The following is a 16,571-nucleotide window of genomic DNA, read 5'->3' on the forward strand; positions in this document are numbered from 1 at the left end:
GCTGTATGCAATTAGGCTGCAAAATGCAGGGGCCGTGATGCTGCGCCGCGTCGAGCAGGGACAACCAGAGGGCTGCGATCTGCTGGAAACATAGAATTAATTTGCGCAGCGGGATGGAAAAATAGTGCATCGACATACACATGTGCCGTGATTGAGACATAAATATGACAAATTTATGGCAAAATCTGAGAAATCGTCATTGAGATAAAAGTGTCTAAACTTATTTTATGAAGCGTGGCTGATAAAGATCTTCGTTTAAACGTCGGTAATGTGTTAATCTTGTGGATTGGAGGCCAGTTTGACAGACAGACGTGCTGCTTCATAAATCACTGGTCACATCTTTTCCTTCAGGGAGATTCACTGTTGTTGCCTTGGCAACAGCCGCCCCCCTACACCCCCTCCCCTCCGCCCCTGCCGTGGCTTTCACTGGACTGTACCATGTTCGCTGTAGGGGGGAGCCGCTCGTGTTTATCAAGGGAAAGTCATTTATTCTCTTAAATTGCACCACGAGTGATATTACAAGCGGTTTATAAAGTGTAACGTTGAATTCCGGCAGGGAATATCGCGGGTGTAGTGGGTAGTGAAGGCGTTGCTAATGTTTGGAGGAGTGTAATAACCCCCCGCCGCGCGGCGCCTTCAACGTTTCCTCGAACTGTCAAAATCGCTTGTTGCTTCCGACCCGAGCCTTAAAAGTAGTTAGCGAGCTAGCGTGTAGCCAGCGGAGGCGTACCGAGGCGTTTCGCCGCATTCCCCTCTCCGAACCCGGGAAAGTTCGCTGCAGGAAGACAGCCCGTCAGCCGAGGACCGGACCCCCTTGCCAACCCCCGTGAACCCGCCGGTTCGGAAGCCGAAGCGGCCGCGCGACGCGCAGCTGGATGTGACAGGTGAGCTCCAGGTAGTTAGCCGAGCGGGAAACGTTAGCGCCGCGCGCTTCTCGGACTTTTCCTTCTCAGTTTTAACACATTTCCTCCCGAAGTAGCAGGAGTGGATAAAGAGGCTCGTGAAACCCCCCCGACCCGACCCCCCCCCCCCCCCCCCGCGGATGCCAGGTGGCTTTGCTATGCTAGCTCCTGACGTGTTGCCAGGTCGGTGGTGAAATCACGCGAAAGCTGCACAGATTCAACACAGATCAAGTTGAAGTGTCGGTGCCCGCGTGCGTCTCCTGCAGAGCTCCGGTGCTTTGCGGGACATGCTGCTGCACGCTGTTACCGAGCAGGTGAAGTCACTTACCGACTCTTTTTACTCCACATGTGGTTTTATTCACTGTCATCGTCGTGTCACCCTGCGTGCGAACGACCACGAGAAGGCAGTGCATTAATTGTTTCCGTCATTAATGGCTGGTTCGATTGAATTGCAGCGGACAAGGCAGGAATAAAGCAGCTTTAATGAAACCTAAGTGGGAGCACATTTTAATCTACTGCAGCTTCCCAGAGCTTTTACACCTGGGTGAGGTTAATGAGTTGTGAGCAGACTTGCTGCAGGATCACGGAGGATAATTGGTCTTTCTCAAAATGCAAAGCAGCATATTCAAGTGGAATTGTGGCCACGTAGGACGTGCGGACTGCATTAGTTACAGCACTGAGTGGAGCTTTGATCAGCATTTATATGGAAAACATTGTTTGTGACGGTTGTTACTGTAATCCTCTTGAATGGCACTTTAACAGCTGGACATGTATGTACCTATAGAGATCTGTAATTGCATTATACGTGATGCTGGACACCAATATGTGAATGGTTTTGGTTATTCTGTTATAACTTAATCATGATCTCTGTTTGCTTTGCTGTGAAACAGTCTGGTTGACCATTTGTCGTTAAATCCATGAAGGATTTCTAGATCATCTCTTGGACTTGCTGTGTGACAGACTTCCCACAATGAGCTCAGAGCAGAAGGAAGCGCAACTCTTTGCTGCTTGATATTTGATTACGGCTAATAATAGCCAAAGACAGCTGCCTTTTCATTGATCTGTGTTTGGTGCCCTATTTCTAAGCCCTGTTTTTTTTTGTGTGTGTGTGTGTGTAGCCTCACTGTCCAAATACACTGCATGCAGGGAGAATTCTCACACACAGTTTTAACCCATCGGTCTGCATGTTCTGTAATTAGCCATTGTTTCAAAATGCTCCTTTTGGAATTGAAAGTGAAGCTGCTTTGGGCCACGGAATCCTAAACGGGGCCGAGTGTGAGCAAGCCAAGCCGGCTGGGGTCAAACAGGACAGGGATAATAAGAGGGGAGGGGATACCATGTGGGAAGGAAGTAGCTCGGCTTGTTTGTCTGCCAGGCTTTTGTTTGTTTTCCTGTCGGACAAATCTATTTAGGAGGTCGGCTATCTGAGGTCTGCCAGTGGAAATTAGCAGCAAGCAGGCCTTGTTATTGACAGTTAATCAGTAATGTGATTATTGAGAAGTTGGCTGCAGCCAAACGAGGGATTGATAAGCTTCATCTGTCACAGCGAGTGTTGTTGTTGTTGTTGTTGGGGATGATTGATATTCCGTTCCGGTTATCCCGGACAAGCTCCATCCTGTACTAATGTTTGGGATGTTGCAATCCAGCCGCCGTCCTGTAAATCTCCCCCATCAGCGGTACGGCAGCGTGAGCCTCCGCTCGCCGATGTTTTGTAAAGTGACACTCTTCCTCCCGGCGAAGGCTGAGATTCCCCGTCCGTCCTTCCAGCAGTGGCAGCGCTCGTGTCTGTGTGGTTTTCCAACAGGTGCTCTGATTCCCAACATGACGTCAGGGTTCCGTGTCGCCTGCTGAGGTGGACGGTTTTCACGCCGGGGAGGTTGATCACCCCCGAACCCCCCGATATCCCCACAAATAGGTTTGTTTATTGTGTAACCGCCAAGCACGTTTATCCTCATTGATGTCGACGAAGCTCCCAGGCTGCCGTGTCATTCACCACCTTTGTATGAGAGGGAGGAGAGCGGAGCGAGGCAGACGCTACAGCTGTTCCATTGAATTCGGATCGAAAAGTCATGAAGCTGGATCTCTGACTCATCAGTTCTGTGACGCTTTGGTTTCACGGCTCATATGATGCCAGCCGGCATGTCATCAGCTGGGTGGGGAGGAGAGGACGGGCAGGGGGAGGAGACAGACCCAGACCTCCTCAAATCCTGATGCAATAACAGTGTCATTTTCCAGTCCAGTAAATGAGGGGATTGGATTGAAATAGAGCCGTGGTGGATGTGCAGGTGAGAGGAGGAGGAGGAGGGGGAGGGGGAGGAGGGGGAGGATGGGGGGGTCTGAATAGGAGATGAGTTTAGAGGACGGATGCTGAGGGGAGGTCGAGGAGAATCGGCAGGGGGAGGAGGTGAGCTGCTCCTGTTTCCTGGGGGGGATGGTGGTAAATATGATGACCGAACACAGACAAGGACGCGGCTGATTTTCACGCCGACGCTGCAGCAGCACTTTATTTACTGCCTGCGGTGCAGCTCCGGTTGCAGACGACGCAGACGGCAGTGATTCCCTGTGAAACACAGTGAGAATAAATTCACATGAAATCGGGGGAAATAACTTGTGAGATCAGGCATTCAGGAGTTGTTACTGTAAGCGCAGTTTCCAGCCCATCACTTGGTCGTACTCTCTCCCAGTCCAGCCACACAAAGAGCTGCGATTCAGAGCAGCCGGGGTCTGATTGGCCGGAGCTCCGAGGGGGCAGGCTGCTGGGCAGGAAGGGGCCGGCTCTCGGGGGTGTGGAGGGGGAGTTGGTGGTGCTGGTGGAAGTGTTTGAGCCAGATAGTTGGAGTAGACACTCTTCTGCTTCCTGCCCGCCCGCCGGCCCGCCCGCCTGCTTCACTCGCTGCTCTGTGGCTGAGAGAGAGAGGGAGAGGGAGAGGGAGAGAGAGAGAGAATCCCTGTCTCGGCATGGACCTCCGGCTGCAGCAGTCGGCAGCTCGCGAGGAATGACAACAGTTCACATGGTCATTAACTCCAGTCGCTGAGGCTGAAGGAGCTCCGAGTCGCAGAAACGCCTCCAGTGTTTGGGAGTAGAGACAGACAGAGCAGAGCGATGGGACCCAGTGACACGAGGTGGGAAAGAACCGTCATACCGGCTGTCTGTTTCCTTTTTTTTTTCAGGAGTTTTGCTGCAGTGTGCTGCATACCAGTCTGGGTGGGGAGGGACCGGGGGGAATGTTTTATCTGTGGGAAGCTGAAAAGCCAGAAAGCAGGAGAGAATTTGGACGGAGCTGAATGCACAGATCCTGTAATGGACTTTCCAGTTGTACTCCTGCGGGAGAGGCATTATCACAGCAGTGGACTTGCCCCTTCCGCTGTGCAAATGTCAGGAGCGCCTTCTTTTTGCCACATGGGCTACATATTTTTCACCGTCTCGAGAAAAACTTGTGTCGCGTCACTGCTGTCTTCCTTTGCAAAGTTTTCCTCTCTCTTTTGCAAACGAGCAGACGAAGGTTGTTTGTGCAGGACAGGGTCGGCACTCTTTATATATGTCGACACGAATAGCTGACGGCCCCAATGAGGAGGAACTCCGCGGTTCTGATGAGGCCTCACATCATAATTAACCTTTCCAGTCAGATGGCAGAGTGGACGTGTCCTCAGCTTTCCACTGCCGCTCTTGATTTAGCCTGGCTCTGCACACCAAGCGGTGGATATCATCTGCTGCTGGAGCAGGCCAGAGTGGTGTCATGCGTCTGGCTCGGGATCAAGGGGAAGTGGGTGTTTTCTCAAATGGAACATCAGTCCAGCCCTTCCTGTCGAGAGCAGAATGGGGGTAAATCTGAGAGCGGCTCCTGAAATCCCCCTTCCTCTCCAACATGTAAATTGCACCTCGAGGTGGTATTAAAAGGATTTGGGTCTTGCGAGGTTTCTCACACGTCCGCTGCATGAAAGCGGTAGCCTGACACCAGGGTGAGTTTGCTGAATCATTGGGCTCTTATGTTCTCGAGTGCTTTAGTCTGACGGCTTAAGATTTCAATTTATTCTTGAAATTGAGTATTCAAGAGCTTTCATCAAACATTCTCTCTTCTTGATTTAAGGATGCGTCGTATGTCGCCTGGACCCGGCAGAACAGAAACTATTACACTTATCAGAACAGAAACATTCTCCTCTGGCTCCCAGCTGAGCTATAATTAGTTGATGACTAGCCTGAGTTCCTGGAGCCGACCAGGGCCTGGACACCGGAACACAGACGTCTTACTTCAGTCTCACTGCCAAACCCTTTAAAAACTAGGATCCACAATTAATTGTGGAGAAAAACGTCCTGGTCCTGTAAAAAAACTGTTGGTGCACCTCAAGTTAAACTGCAGGATGTTTCAGCTATTATTAAACACCCAAATCAATATTGCATTATTTCACGTCCATTGTTTCAGAAGCTTAAACAAGTTCTAATAACAGTGGGGTCTGGCGTCGGGGTCATTGTGGTTTAGCTAAGGCTATTATGATATGAGGCACAGGTACCTGCTGACTCGTCTGCCTCCGTAGCTTAGTCCTGGTACAGCCCGCTCACCCATCTTATCACTAATGGCACTTGATGATATTGAACTCGGCTGTGTAGATTATGCCAAAGACAATTTCATAAGCGTTATAGGCTCCATAGTATTAAACGGGAATTAGGCTGCAGGTTATGGACTCGCCCTGATCGGCTCCCGGAGACGAAAAGGAACATTTAGTAAGTCGACGGGCTGGTGACGTCATGGTTTCCTTGAGGACAGAGAACATTTTGATAAAGCCTTAAATATAAAGCTCCCTCATTTTCCATGAGTCACTGGAAAATGCACATTTTCCTCCGTCCGTTCCACAATGAGGCCCTCTCTCCACAGCCTTGAAAAACATTGACCACTTGTTCCTCTTTTCCATGCAAATGACTATACAAATGTGGTTTGGCGGCGTAAAATGGTAATAAATGGAAATGCAGGCACTCAGACACTTGTCTGCCACAGTAGTTTGTGTTTTCGCTTTATTTTGCTGGCAACACCTGGCTGATGCCACAGCAAACGCTGCGCCAGCTCACGGCCAATAGCGAGCAGGTAGCTTATCGTCCGTGAACAAACACAAGCAGCGGAGATAAACTGCGGCGGGCAGACAGAGCATACAGATACCAGACTAATGGGTTACATGCGTGGTATTCAGAGGTCACGCCAATGACTTTCACTGGAGACTCCCCCAGTCCCGCTGACTCTCATTCAATTAAGCAGGCTGACCAAGATAATGCCCCGGCCAGCTGGCCTTCGTAAGCGTCAGTAATCCATAAAGTCTAGTGCTGTGGTGCTTTTCTTCACATCTCCATCCTGCTTTATCAGGTCACCCGGTCTGCCCACTGTTTGTACACCACACAGGGGGACGAAGTCTCCTGACCCCGGGATGTGCAGAGGTTTTGTTAGATATCAGTCTGAGGATTGAAGTGGCGACCAGCTGAACTGAACTCGTCTTTTCAGCAGCATTTCCCACGGAACGACTTAAAGCGGCAGAACGTCCCCTGCGTGAAAGAGGTGATCAAAACATGCATGTTTCTTTCCAACCTGCTGACCATCTGTCCTTCTGCCCTCTCATATCAGCAGCGTCGTCCTCGTAGCGTCTCCGGCCTGCAGCTAAGCTAAGCTAGCCCCCCCACACACACACACACACACCTGAAGCTCATAAAGTAAAACTGTACTCACTGCCTCTGACTGCAGCTCCAATTTTCCAAAGTAGTCATTATGGCAGAGCGTTTTCTTTCCACCGTGTGTTTGAGTCTCTGCAGATGGGATGTTATTACATGTCAGTGGTAGCAGTTCTCCCAGCAGGGTGACGGCAGAGAGCCTGTTTTTAACAGTGTGCTCAAGTTGGACCTCTTCCTCAGGGAGCTTGATGAATTGCAGAATATGGCGGCTCTGCGTGTGCTTCTGTCTTGCTTCCGCCCACATGAGGGTTCTTTTGATCCTCACGTGTTCTGGAGGTCTTCCGAGGCCAACGTCGTTTGCGTCCCGCTCAGACGACCCCAGCCGACCCGCCACCTCGCCGCCGTCCTGCTGGGTTTCCACCAGGGCGTTCGGCGCCGTAAACTCCCACTGCATCCATGTACCGACTATGAAAGGAAGTCGTTTCCCAGAGAAATGGCCTCGTCGTCCCTTCATGCACTGGAAAAGTAGGTTAGCTTGATCACAGACTTCTTGTGGCATCTAAAAATACGGAGAGATTAATTGTGAAAGGTCAGATCTGACATGATTCTTACCTGACTGTCTCTTCTGCAGCGACCGGCTCTCTCCCCGGGGAGGTGATGTGAAATTACATCCTGCCTCTGAGAGAGGAAGCTTCTGATCTCATTTCACATGATCAGCAGTAAAGTGGGACAATATGATGAGTTAGACGGTGGCGGTGGTCAGAATTCATCGGCGTGTCGGCGGGCGACCGAAACGGTGTGAATCTTTCCTTTCTTGCTTCGACACGTCGGATGTCAAAGTGTCCACATTTAGTGACCTCAGTCCACCGTCCACCGTCCAGGAGACGATGCTTCAATCTGACGAGAAGCTGTGCACACCAAGAAAATCTTTATTTCTTCTCCTCAGTGCGGAGTGACGACTTTCAGTCAACTAAATGACAATATTTAATGAAAATTCATTAATATCATTCACTTGCCTTTATTTATTCAGGAGAAACACTTTGAGATTAATAATCTCTTTTGCAAGGGTGTCTTGGTCGTCGTGCATAAAATACATTTACAGTGTCAAAATAATACTCAATAGTTAGAATATAGTCTAAAAATGGCAAATCTGAACTGGGCAGCATTAATTCAGGCTAAACATTCTCTATTATCTCCAGAGTGTTAACGGCTGTGATGAGCGGTCGTCTTCTCAGAAGGGCAGATCACATGTCTGGTGGTAAAAACTATAAACACCAATGATGTATAACGACGGTGCCGAGGAACAAGAGACTGGAATCGTTTCTCCCAAAGATACATTCACATATATGAAACGACGACAGTATAATCGTTTGACCAGAGTTTTGTCAAGGCCCCATGATCTCCTCCCCGTCCTGATGTCCTGATGTCCTCATGTCCTCGTGTCTCCTCCCCGCCTCCAGTCAACAGGAAAACATTTCCAGATGTACAGAAGCAGCAGCTCAGTAATACACTTGGTACGCCGGAGCGAAAGGTCACTTCCTCAGGTTGTCGCCCCGCCTTCCTCCCCAGACGGTAACCAGAGGAGGCACATCTATACGTTGGGATGTCACTGAACGTTGCAGGACGCTGGCCAGCGTCATGACGCCGTCTGTCCCGGTGTTGGACGTCTGCCTGGAAAAGTGCTGCTCCCGTCCACTGCTCTGTGTCGACAGTGTTGTGAAGCCGGTGGGCTTGTCGTGGCCTCCGACAGAGACCGGAGACGTTCACTCAAGTGGCTTCTGAAGAACCTCACAGCTGCCTGTTTCCCTGGTTTATCAGGCCCTGCAGGGACCGTGCATACAGATTCAGATTGACGTGCAGAAGCCAGCACTGTTGAGGCGCGTTGGATGACTTGTTGCCCATCATATTCAGAGAATAACCTCTCGTTTCCTTATTTCTCCTCTTGATTTCAGATCGCTGACAGAAAGTGCCTTGTGAGACAACGTCCCTCCTTGAAGACCCCCGAGTGTTTCTGAAGAGCCCCGCCTCGCTTCCCCCTCTGCTGGTGACCGAGCGTCCCCGCCCCCCCGCCGCGTCCTCAGCCGTCCTCCGTGTGACGACGTGGAGCCGCTGGCCGAGGCGCCGACGCACACGACTCCTCAACAGCAGAAAGACACAAACTGTCCTGAGCTGCGGCGTCGTGCCTCGAAATAGCAGCACGGTTGCGTCGGGCCCTGCACCGACATCATCAGTCATCGTTCGGGGGACGTTTTGGGGACGAGCTCGTCTCTGAGCATGCTCCCGCCGCCGTGTCAGAGGTCCTCGCCTGAAACTTTCTGATTGATGAGCAGTTGGATGTGTGACTGACGACCTCCTCCGCAGTCCCATGCTCTCACCCAGACTCTCCTGCTCCATCACCTCCACCTCCTGCCTGCAAGGACAAGCCTCGCTCCGCCGCCGCACGCACATCCTTCAGCGCTACATGCTCCACTAGTTCTCTCTTATCGACAGGTTTTTTTTATTTATTTTTTTTATCATATTTCTATATTTTTTAACTGGAACTCCTCCCCAGAGAGGAGCGCCTCCTCCCGACACCCCGAGCGGCTCCTCTCCGCCCCGGCTCCCCAGCCAGCGCCGCTGCCATGGCCCTGAACATCGCCTCCATACGGGACACTAAGTGGCTGACCCTGGAGGTGTGCCGGCAGTTCCAGAGAGGGACGTGTTCGCGCAGCGACGAAGAGTGCAAGTTCGCCCACCCGCCCAAGAGCTGCCAGGTGGACAACGGGAGGGTGATCGCCTGCTTTGACTCGTTAAAGGTGAGGAGATGCAGAGACCATTTGTCCGTGACCTTAACACTCGTCTCGGCCGGTTGCAGTGCTCGTCTGCAGCACCAATATAACCCCTGATGTAAACCGCTACAGCTTTCGGCCCTTAATGGTCAGTGGGTGTAGGTTGTCTGCTCGAATTAGCATGTGTGTCAAGTGGCCATGCTGTGCTGCAGCGAGGAGACCAGCCTGACCTATGAGGGCTGTCATGTACACGGCCAGCGGAGTGTGTGTGTGTGTGTGTGTGTGTGTGTGTGTGTGTGTGTGTGTGTGTGTGTGTGTGTGTGTGTGTGTGTGTGTGTGTGTGTGTGTGTGTGTGTGTGTGTGTGTGTGTGTGTGTGTGTGTGTGTGTGTGTGTGTGTGTGTGTGTGTGTGTGTGTGTGTGTGTGTGTGTGTGTTTAATACGGTAAGTTCATCTAATGTTACTGCACCTTGTCCATCATCTCCACTTGTGGGTGAACATCCGATCGCCTTGAGTCGTTCCATCGCTTCTATTTCTGGGGCACGTCAGCTGTCGTACGCAACCAACAAACAGCATAAACTGTCCCAGCTTGTTTTGCAGCGGCCGGTTGCCACGGATACAAGACAGCATGTAGGCTCCGTTTATGACAGATGTGCTGGATGGACTGAATATGCGTTGTGTTTTACATGGTGTTGATATAAGAATCAGCCTTGAGGCTATATTGAAGCACGTATTCCCTTAATGAAGGCGTCATTTATCTCTTGACCCCATTTTATTAAGTTAAGACGCTGCGTCTGACCGATTTCAGAGCAGCGTTGAATCTTCAGTTTGATTAAAACTGGACACTTTAAAGTTTCCCCCCCCCAATTATAACAAGGTCGATTCACACAAGCCAAAGGACTCGGCTGCACCATTATTTTCAAGCAGTGCGGAGGGGAACAAAAACAGACATGACAATGATAAATAGCTGCAGAAACTGGAGCAGAACAGTGGAACTGTGAGGAGTTTGTCTTTTTTTGAATATGAGCCGGAGCTGCGTTTCACAGCATCGAAAGTGTTTCTCACTTTCCAAGGTTGCGTACAAGGTCGGTGCCCAAACACAAGATTTATATCAGGAGGGAGCTGTTTTGTAATTCGAGTGCAGTCCTTTTTTTTTGTTTTTTGTTTGGTGCTAAATCTGTGGACATTATTGGATTGTGATCCTCCGTCCCCCTGCATTAAGTTCCAGTGTGTGGCCTCGTTCTGAGCCGGGCCTGCTGGAGTTGGATCTCACAGTCAGACGCTGAGTGACATTTTCTCCCAGCTGTCAGATTCTGTGACCTGCTGCACTGTGCTGGCTTCATGGGCACACAGCTCAACTCTTAATAGTGGCTGATTTGTGCAGCGGCGGCTCCAACAAGGCAGCCGCATGCAACCCAGACGACGGTGCATGTAGAGACTGAGGAGGACGTACGTTTCTTTATCTGCTCCAGACAAGTTCAGGCCTCAGAGGTCAGGTCATCAGTCCGTCGGAGGACAAGCACCCAGAGAGACATCACACATCTTCACTGACGTCATCGGTATCATGAGATTTCATGTGTTTCCCGAGGCGACACTCGACCCCGGTGGCCAGAATCGTCCTCCGTTGTGTCCAACAGCATTTAAAGAAAAGACAAACGTGGACGTGACTCACTGCTATCTTTGGATCAACGGCTGTAAACTCCCAGTAAATGTATGGACAGAGGAGACAAAGTTTCTCTCTCTCTCTCTCTCTCTCTCCCCCCACAACCGAGTGACAGCAGGAGAATACACGAGTCTCTGTGCTGTGGACTGCAGCCCACCCCCTCGCTCTGAGACTCCCCTCGTGACAGTTAAGAGAATGAGCGCTTTCTTGTGCGTCAGGAAATGTGTTTGGCTCCACGGCAGGCTGCTTCTCACCCCATTACGGCCGTATCGTCTTCCTGGCTCTCCTCACCTGATCGGGTTATCGCAGCGGCGCCGTGCATCACTCGGTCCACCATCAGAAGGCTGCTTTTACACAAACACGCCGATGGCGAGGCGAGCTGCGGCCATGTCGACGCGGCAGAATCGCACCGATTTGGTTGTTGGTTTGAGGCCGAGTTTGTATAAAAACAGCCCTGAGATCACAATGGCTTCTTGTTTCCTGCCACACTGGAAGTGTTTCCCTGTTACCTCAGCTTTGTTTTGGACACGACGTGCACTGACAATCACGTGCTCATTTAGGACTTCTTCCTCAGCGGCTGCGCTTAAGAAGCTTCTGATGACTTGTGAGTTGACGTTATGTAAATTCCAGGTGTTTTTTAAAAGGTGTAATTCATTTTAAACATAATGCAGCGAGGCGGCTGCCGCTCCTCGTGGGAGACATAAATGCCTCGTCTATTTTTCCTTTGGTTCAATTAAATGACAGAGTGAAGGGGTGGTTGCTCCTGTGTGGGCATCATCTTCAGAGACCTGGAGAGAAACCTTGAGCCTGAGCCGGGGAGCCACGTGGGCTCAGTCCAGCAGGTTTTACTCATCTGGTGCAGAGGAGGGACCAGAATACCAGCAGGAGGAATGACTTTGGCGTCGCCCCAGCTCGGGTCGCTCAGAAAGCCTGCAGCGTCCCGACACCCAGTTTCTATAATGTCATGTTTGGGGGGTTATTTGTGTGCTGCGTCAGTCCCCTCTCCAAATAGGACGAGCTGCTTCATCTCTGTCCAGCCGTTTCCAGAGGCGACTCCCCCGGCGTCACTCCTTTCCATTCAGACTTGACGAGAACAAATGACTCCAGCTGCGGAGGTTTCTGTACGCCGCCTGCTTTCTCACCCATGTGTCCTCCTGTGTCTTCCCGGAGAACAGCCGTCACTCAAACACCTCCACAGGGTCACTTCACCCTCCACTACATTTATTCTTCTCACAATCTGTGGGAAAAGTGCAGTATTGACCAAAATCACAGCTATTTGTTGATTGATTGTTCAAAGAGAAACCGAAAGAAAGTTGTTACTCTATTATTCATTGTTCTATGAGTAAATGTTTAGGGTTTTATACTACCTGGGAGGAACTGGTTTGGTTCTGAGGCCGTTTATTGATTATTACTCCATTTGTTATGCAGGAGTGTTGTGTGTTGCCAGCAGTTACATAAATCCAAACAAGCCGCACCTCTTCCAGTGGGTTGCACAACTATTATTTCTCTGATTTTTTTTATTGCCTCATTCTTAGTTTGGAGGAAACAGGAAGAACCGAGGAAGTTACCAAATACACAATAGCTTAATTCAGACCTGGACATCAGTTTTGTGTTGTTTTTTGAAGCAGGACCCTGAAAGGTTAGATCCGCCCCTCCCACCCTTTAACTTCAGCATCCCTCCGTCACAGCGTGAGAGATAATCGATGGAAGAGGCAGCGGCTTCACCAGCTGAAGCCATTTCCTTGAAGCTCTTTGATACTTGTTGCTCTGTGACCATGGAAACTGTGACAGCGAGGTGGAGGAGGGGCACGGGCGGAGGAGAGCGCCGGAGGAAATGAGCGACAATGCCCACCTCAACTGACTTAATGAAATCACTTGGGTCATGTGACCACGTCTGCAGACAGGAAGTCGGCTCCTCTCTGCCGCCTCGACAGACGGCGGTCTAGCTGGATGCGTTTGGCTGCTTGTCATCCCTCATAACACACACACACACACACACACACACACACACACACACACACACACACACACACACACACACGCAGATTCTAAATAAAGCATAAAGCAGATTTTAGACACTAAAAATAAGCAGCTTGTGGAGAGATGGTCATTTGGATTCACACAGATGACGAGGCAGTTTGGAGGTGTGTGTGTGTCGTCAGGTCTGCATGGCGTCGCTGAGCTTCAGCAGCCTCCGAGGTCGGGGGGGGGGGGGGGGGGGATCGTGTTTCCTCAGCTTGTCAGAACCAAAGTGTTCAGGCAGGAGAAACAATAGGAGCAACTTTCAGGTGCTCAGGCTTGTTTTCTCATTTGTATCACACACTCGGCAGCCCCCCTGGGGAGGAGGCGCCCTGGTTTCCCTCACTTCATAAGAACGGCTTAATCCAGGCTCTGCTGCAAGAGAGCATACTGAGGGGGGGGGGGCTGAGCCAAGCCAGTACAGAACCTGGAAAGAGGAGGACGTGCTGGACGGACGGGGAGAGAGTGGTTCAAAAAGGGCTTTCCTCTCTGAGAGCGACTCTTCAGGCCAGACGGGGAAATGAGAGGAACATTTTGAAACCAATGATCAAACACTGCGCCCACAACCGTCACTGAGAAACCCGTCCTCACACACTCACACACCAGCCACCCTCCCTCCACTCACCCCAGCTTATTGCCCTTCCAGGGGCTCTTTGGGAAGCCTCGGTGAACATGAACTTTACGCCCCCTTCTCCTCTCTTGTTTTAAAAGATGGGCTCGGCTGCATTCCTCAGCGTAATCCTCTCGAACTGGGCCACACCCTGGGCAGAGCAAACATGTGCGGGGAATGTGTGCGGCGCAGCGGGAGCTGCTGTTCCCCGGGGTCGTTCACACACACACACACACACACACACACACACAATGAGGCGCTGACTTGGGCCTAATGCGGGGGCATGCTTTGATGGGCCCCTAGGAGACCCCCGCTGCCGCCGGGCCCCCGCTCGGCCCTCCTCGCCGGGCCTGCACGCTCACACATTTCATTTGACCCGTGTGATTTCACCGCAGCCTCCAATGGCGACGTGGAGGAAGTGTGATGGGCTCCGTGTCTCCTGACCCGGGTCCAGGTCCTCAGTCCGTCCAGGTCCTCAGTCCGTCCAGGTCCTCAGTCAGTCCAGGTCCTCAGTCCGTCCAGGTCCTCAGTCCGTCCAGTTCCTCAGTCCGTCCAGTTCCTCAGTCCGTCCAGGTCCTCAGTCAGTCCAGGTCCTCAGTCCGTCCAGGGCTGATGGGAAAAGTGTGACTCTGATTGGACGAACGCCACTTTGCATGTGACGGTTCAACTCTCTGCCAAAGCGGTGGAGCAAAACTCAGCTGGGACTCTGAGAGCTGATGCTGGGGACAAATTACATGGGCTGGCAAGTCACCAGTCCAGGTTGTGGTGCTTTGCAGCAAAATCAAGTCTTGTAGTTTCAGTTGAATACATTTCTTCCTCTCATATTGAAAGTATCCTGCACCTGCTCATCCTATCTTGGTCAATCTCACACGTCTAGATCCACTTTGTCCTTTTAGCTTCAGCCTCCCGACACGTTTCATATCACTTCTGTTGGTCACAGCAATTGATCCAGGAGGCCAGAGGCAGTGTGAAGTGGGCCACTGCACTGACCCATATTGCTGTGGGCAGTGTGTGTGTGTGTGTGTGTGTGCATTTCAGCACCACATGAGGCTTCCTGTCCCAGCGCTCCGACTCTCTTCTCACTTTGCCACACAGGTGACGGTTTCTAAATAACAGCACAGGGACGAGCACCAGCGTTCCTGCAAAGACGAAACGCTGCTTCTCTTGTTCTGGGATTTCTAAGCAGGCATTTCCACTTTGCTGGCTTTGTGTTGGCCGACTCCTCACATGACAGTCTGAGTATGAAGCACTGCAGCTAACTCTGACAAAGGCTTAAACTTTTAAAGCAAATTCTATTAATAAATGACTTGACTTGTGATAAATGTGGTGATGAGTCTTTTCCAGGTTCTCCTGGTGTTTTGCCTCAATGTGGGCAGCTGGACTGAAAATGCAGATTGATTTTTGAACTAGGAACATTTCAGATGTGAGGAACAGCATTTGTCTTTATTCGGTATCGACAGGAGCTTCCATGCTTGAGAATTTTTGTATGTTTTGATGATAAAACTCTACCGACGTGCCACTTTGGTGTCGCTGCTTTATGTTCACACTTTAAAGTGGACAGTGAATCCTGAACTCCAGCTGATACGTAGGATTCGCAGCGCGGCCGCCTACTCGCCGCAGCACTCCGCTAATGCACACTTTTCTCTTGTTTTCAACTCCAAACCCTTTTAAATCTTCCCTGCAAAACAAAGGCGCACAAGTGTGGCACTTCTGTTGTCCGACGTCGGCTTGAATCGTCGGTGTTGTTCCACCCGGCGATCTGCTGCGGCGTGATGGAGAGACTGAGAGCTGAAAATGTGCCCATCTGCTGCACCAGTGTCTCACCTGGTCTCAGTCCGCCCACTGCCTCTGAGTCATCCTCTCTTTCCACCGCTCTCCGCTGCCCACAGTGCTGATAGAGTGCTCCGTTCTCCGCTTCTTTTTTTTTTCCTCACAGCAACACCGATCCGTGCTGCAGAGTCAATGCCATCCTCGCCATTTGATGATTTCAAAGCCAGCTGGCCTCAGACTGCCTCGCCGCTGCCGCTGCAGCAGCAGCAGCAGCAGCAGTAACTGTTGCGCCGCTGCAGTGAAGCTGAAGGCAGATCTGTGGCGAGTCGGGCGGAAGGCGCGCTGCGTGCTTGACCTTTTACCGTCGTTGGCATTAATAATTGATTTGTAGTTTCATCATCAGTCAGAAACAGACTTCAATCAGCCTGAGACGAGCGTTCAAATCCAGTTCTGTTCTGTTGAAAGTGGTTTCGTTAGAAAGTGAAGACCTTGGGAGGAAAAGCTGTCGCCTCCGGAGTTGTTTTCACTTCCTTGGAAAGGCCATTGTTGCCTGCTGCTGGATGCAGTATGTTGCTCATATGCAGTTTACTGAAGCATATGGTCATTTTAAACCAATAGACTGAAGAACTGCACTGGAAGCCTGCAGGCTGCTGTTAATCCTCATCTGACTGGAAAACGGACAAAGTTACAGAAAGGCAGAGCTCAAGATGCTTCACAGGTCCAGCACAGCCACCATTAGCCTGTACACACACACACACACACACACACACACACACCACCGGGAGCTGCTAACAGTGAGACCGACAGGCCCAGCTGTCTCCCAGGGGCCGGTCTTTATAATGAGACAGAGATCTTCTTAATTGGCTTCATCTAATGAGGCAACAGAAATGCAATCTGTAGGGGCCCTGCTCCAGAAAGGGATCCCTGCCTCCTGCTTTTTTTTTGTCTTCCTTCTCTTGGTCTGTGTGGAACATGCAGCGGAGAGCCAGGCTAACCGTGACGTCCCGGTCCCACGTGCAGACGTGTGAAGACACGCCTGAGCTGGATGTCGGAGCGCTGCACGTTGGCATGTCGCCGTGAAGAATGGCTGCCGGTGGAAGCGAGGCGTGAGCGCGGCCTGTCAGTGACGCGTCGTCTCTAAACGCACATTGTCCCTTCTCCTTTCTGAGTCACGTCTCATTTCGGCTCGGC

The 16,571-nt window shown here is 51.2% G+C and overlaps 1 protein-coding gene across 8 annotated transcripts in view; it reads left to right on the forward strand.

The window, feature by feature from the left end:
• The first annotated feature begins 703 nt into the window (after positions 1–703).
• mbnl2 (muscleblind-like splicing regulator 2) overlaps positions 704–16,571 on the forward strand; it is a 37,920-nt gene continuing 22,052 nt past the window's right edge. For 2 of the 8 annotated variants that reach the window (XM_080519871.1, XM_080519868.1), the window contains exons 1-2: positions 3,637–4,025; positions 8,505–9,347. In XM_080519871.1, the coding sequence (XP_080375997.1) occupies positions 9,174–9,347 (174 nt within the window). In that variant the 5' untranslated portion in view covers positions 3,637–4,025; positions 8,505–9,173. Of the gene's footprint in view, positions 885–3,634; positions 4,026–4,755; positions 4,863–8,504; positions 9,348–16,571 lie in introns of those variants that run through there. The other 6 variants (XM_080519873.1, XM_080519875.1, XM_080519869.1 and 3 more) reach the window with 5 other exon arrangements.

The sequence above is a fragment of the Blennius ocellaris genome, assembly GCF_963422515.1.
Source record: "Blennius ocellaris genome assembly, chromosome: 24".
Taxonomy (NCBI): domain Eukaryota; kingdom Metazoa; phylum Chordata; class Actinopteri; order Blenniiformes; family Blenniidae; genus Blennius; species Blennius ocellaris.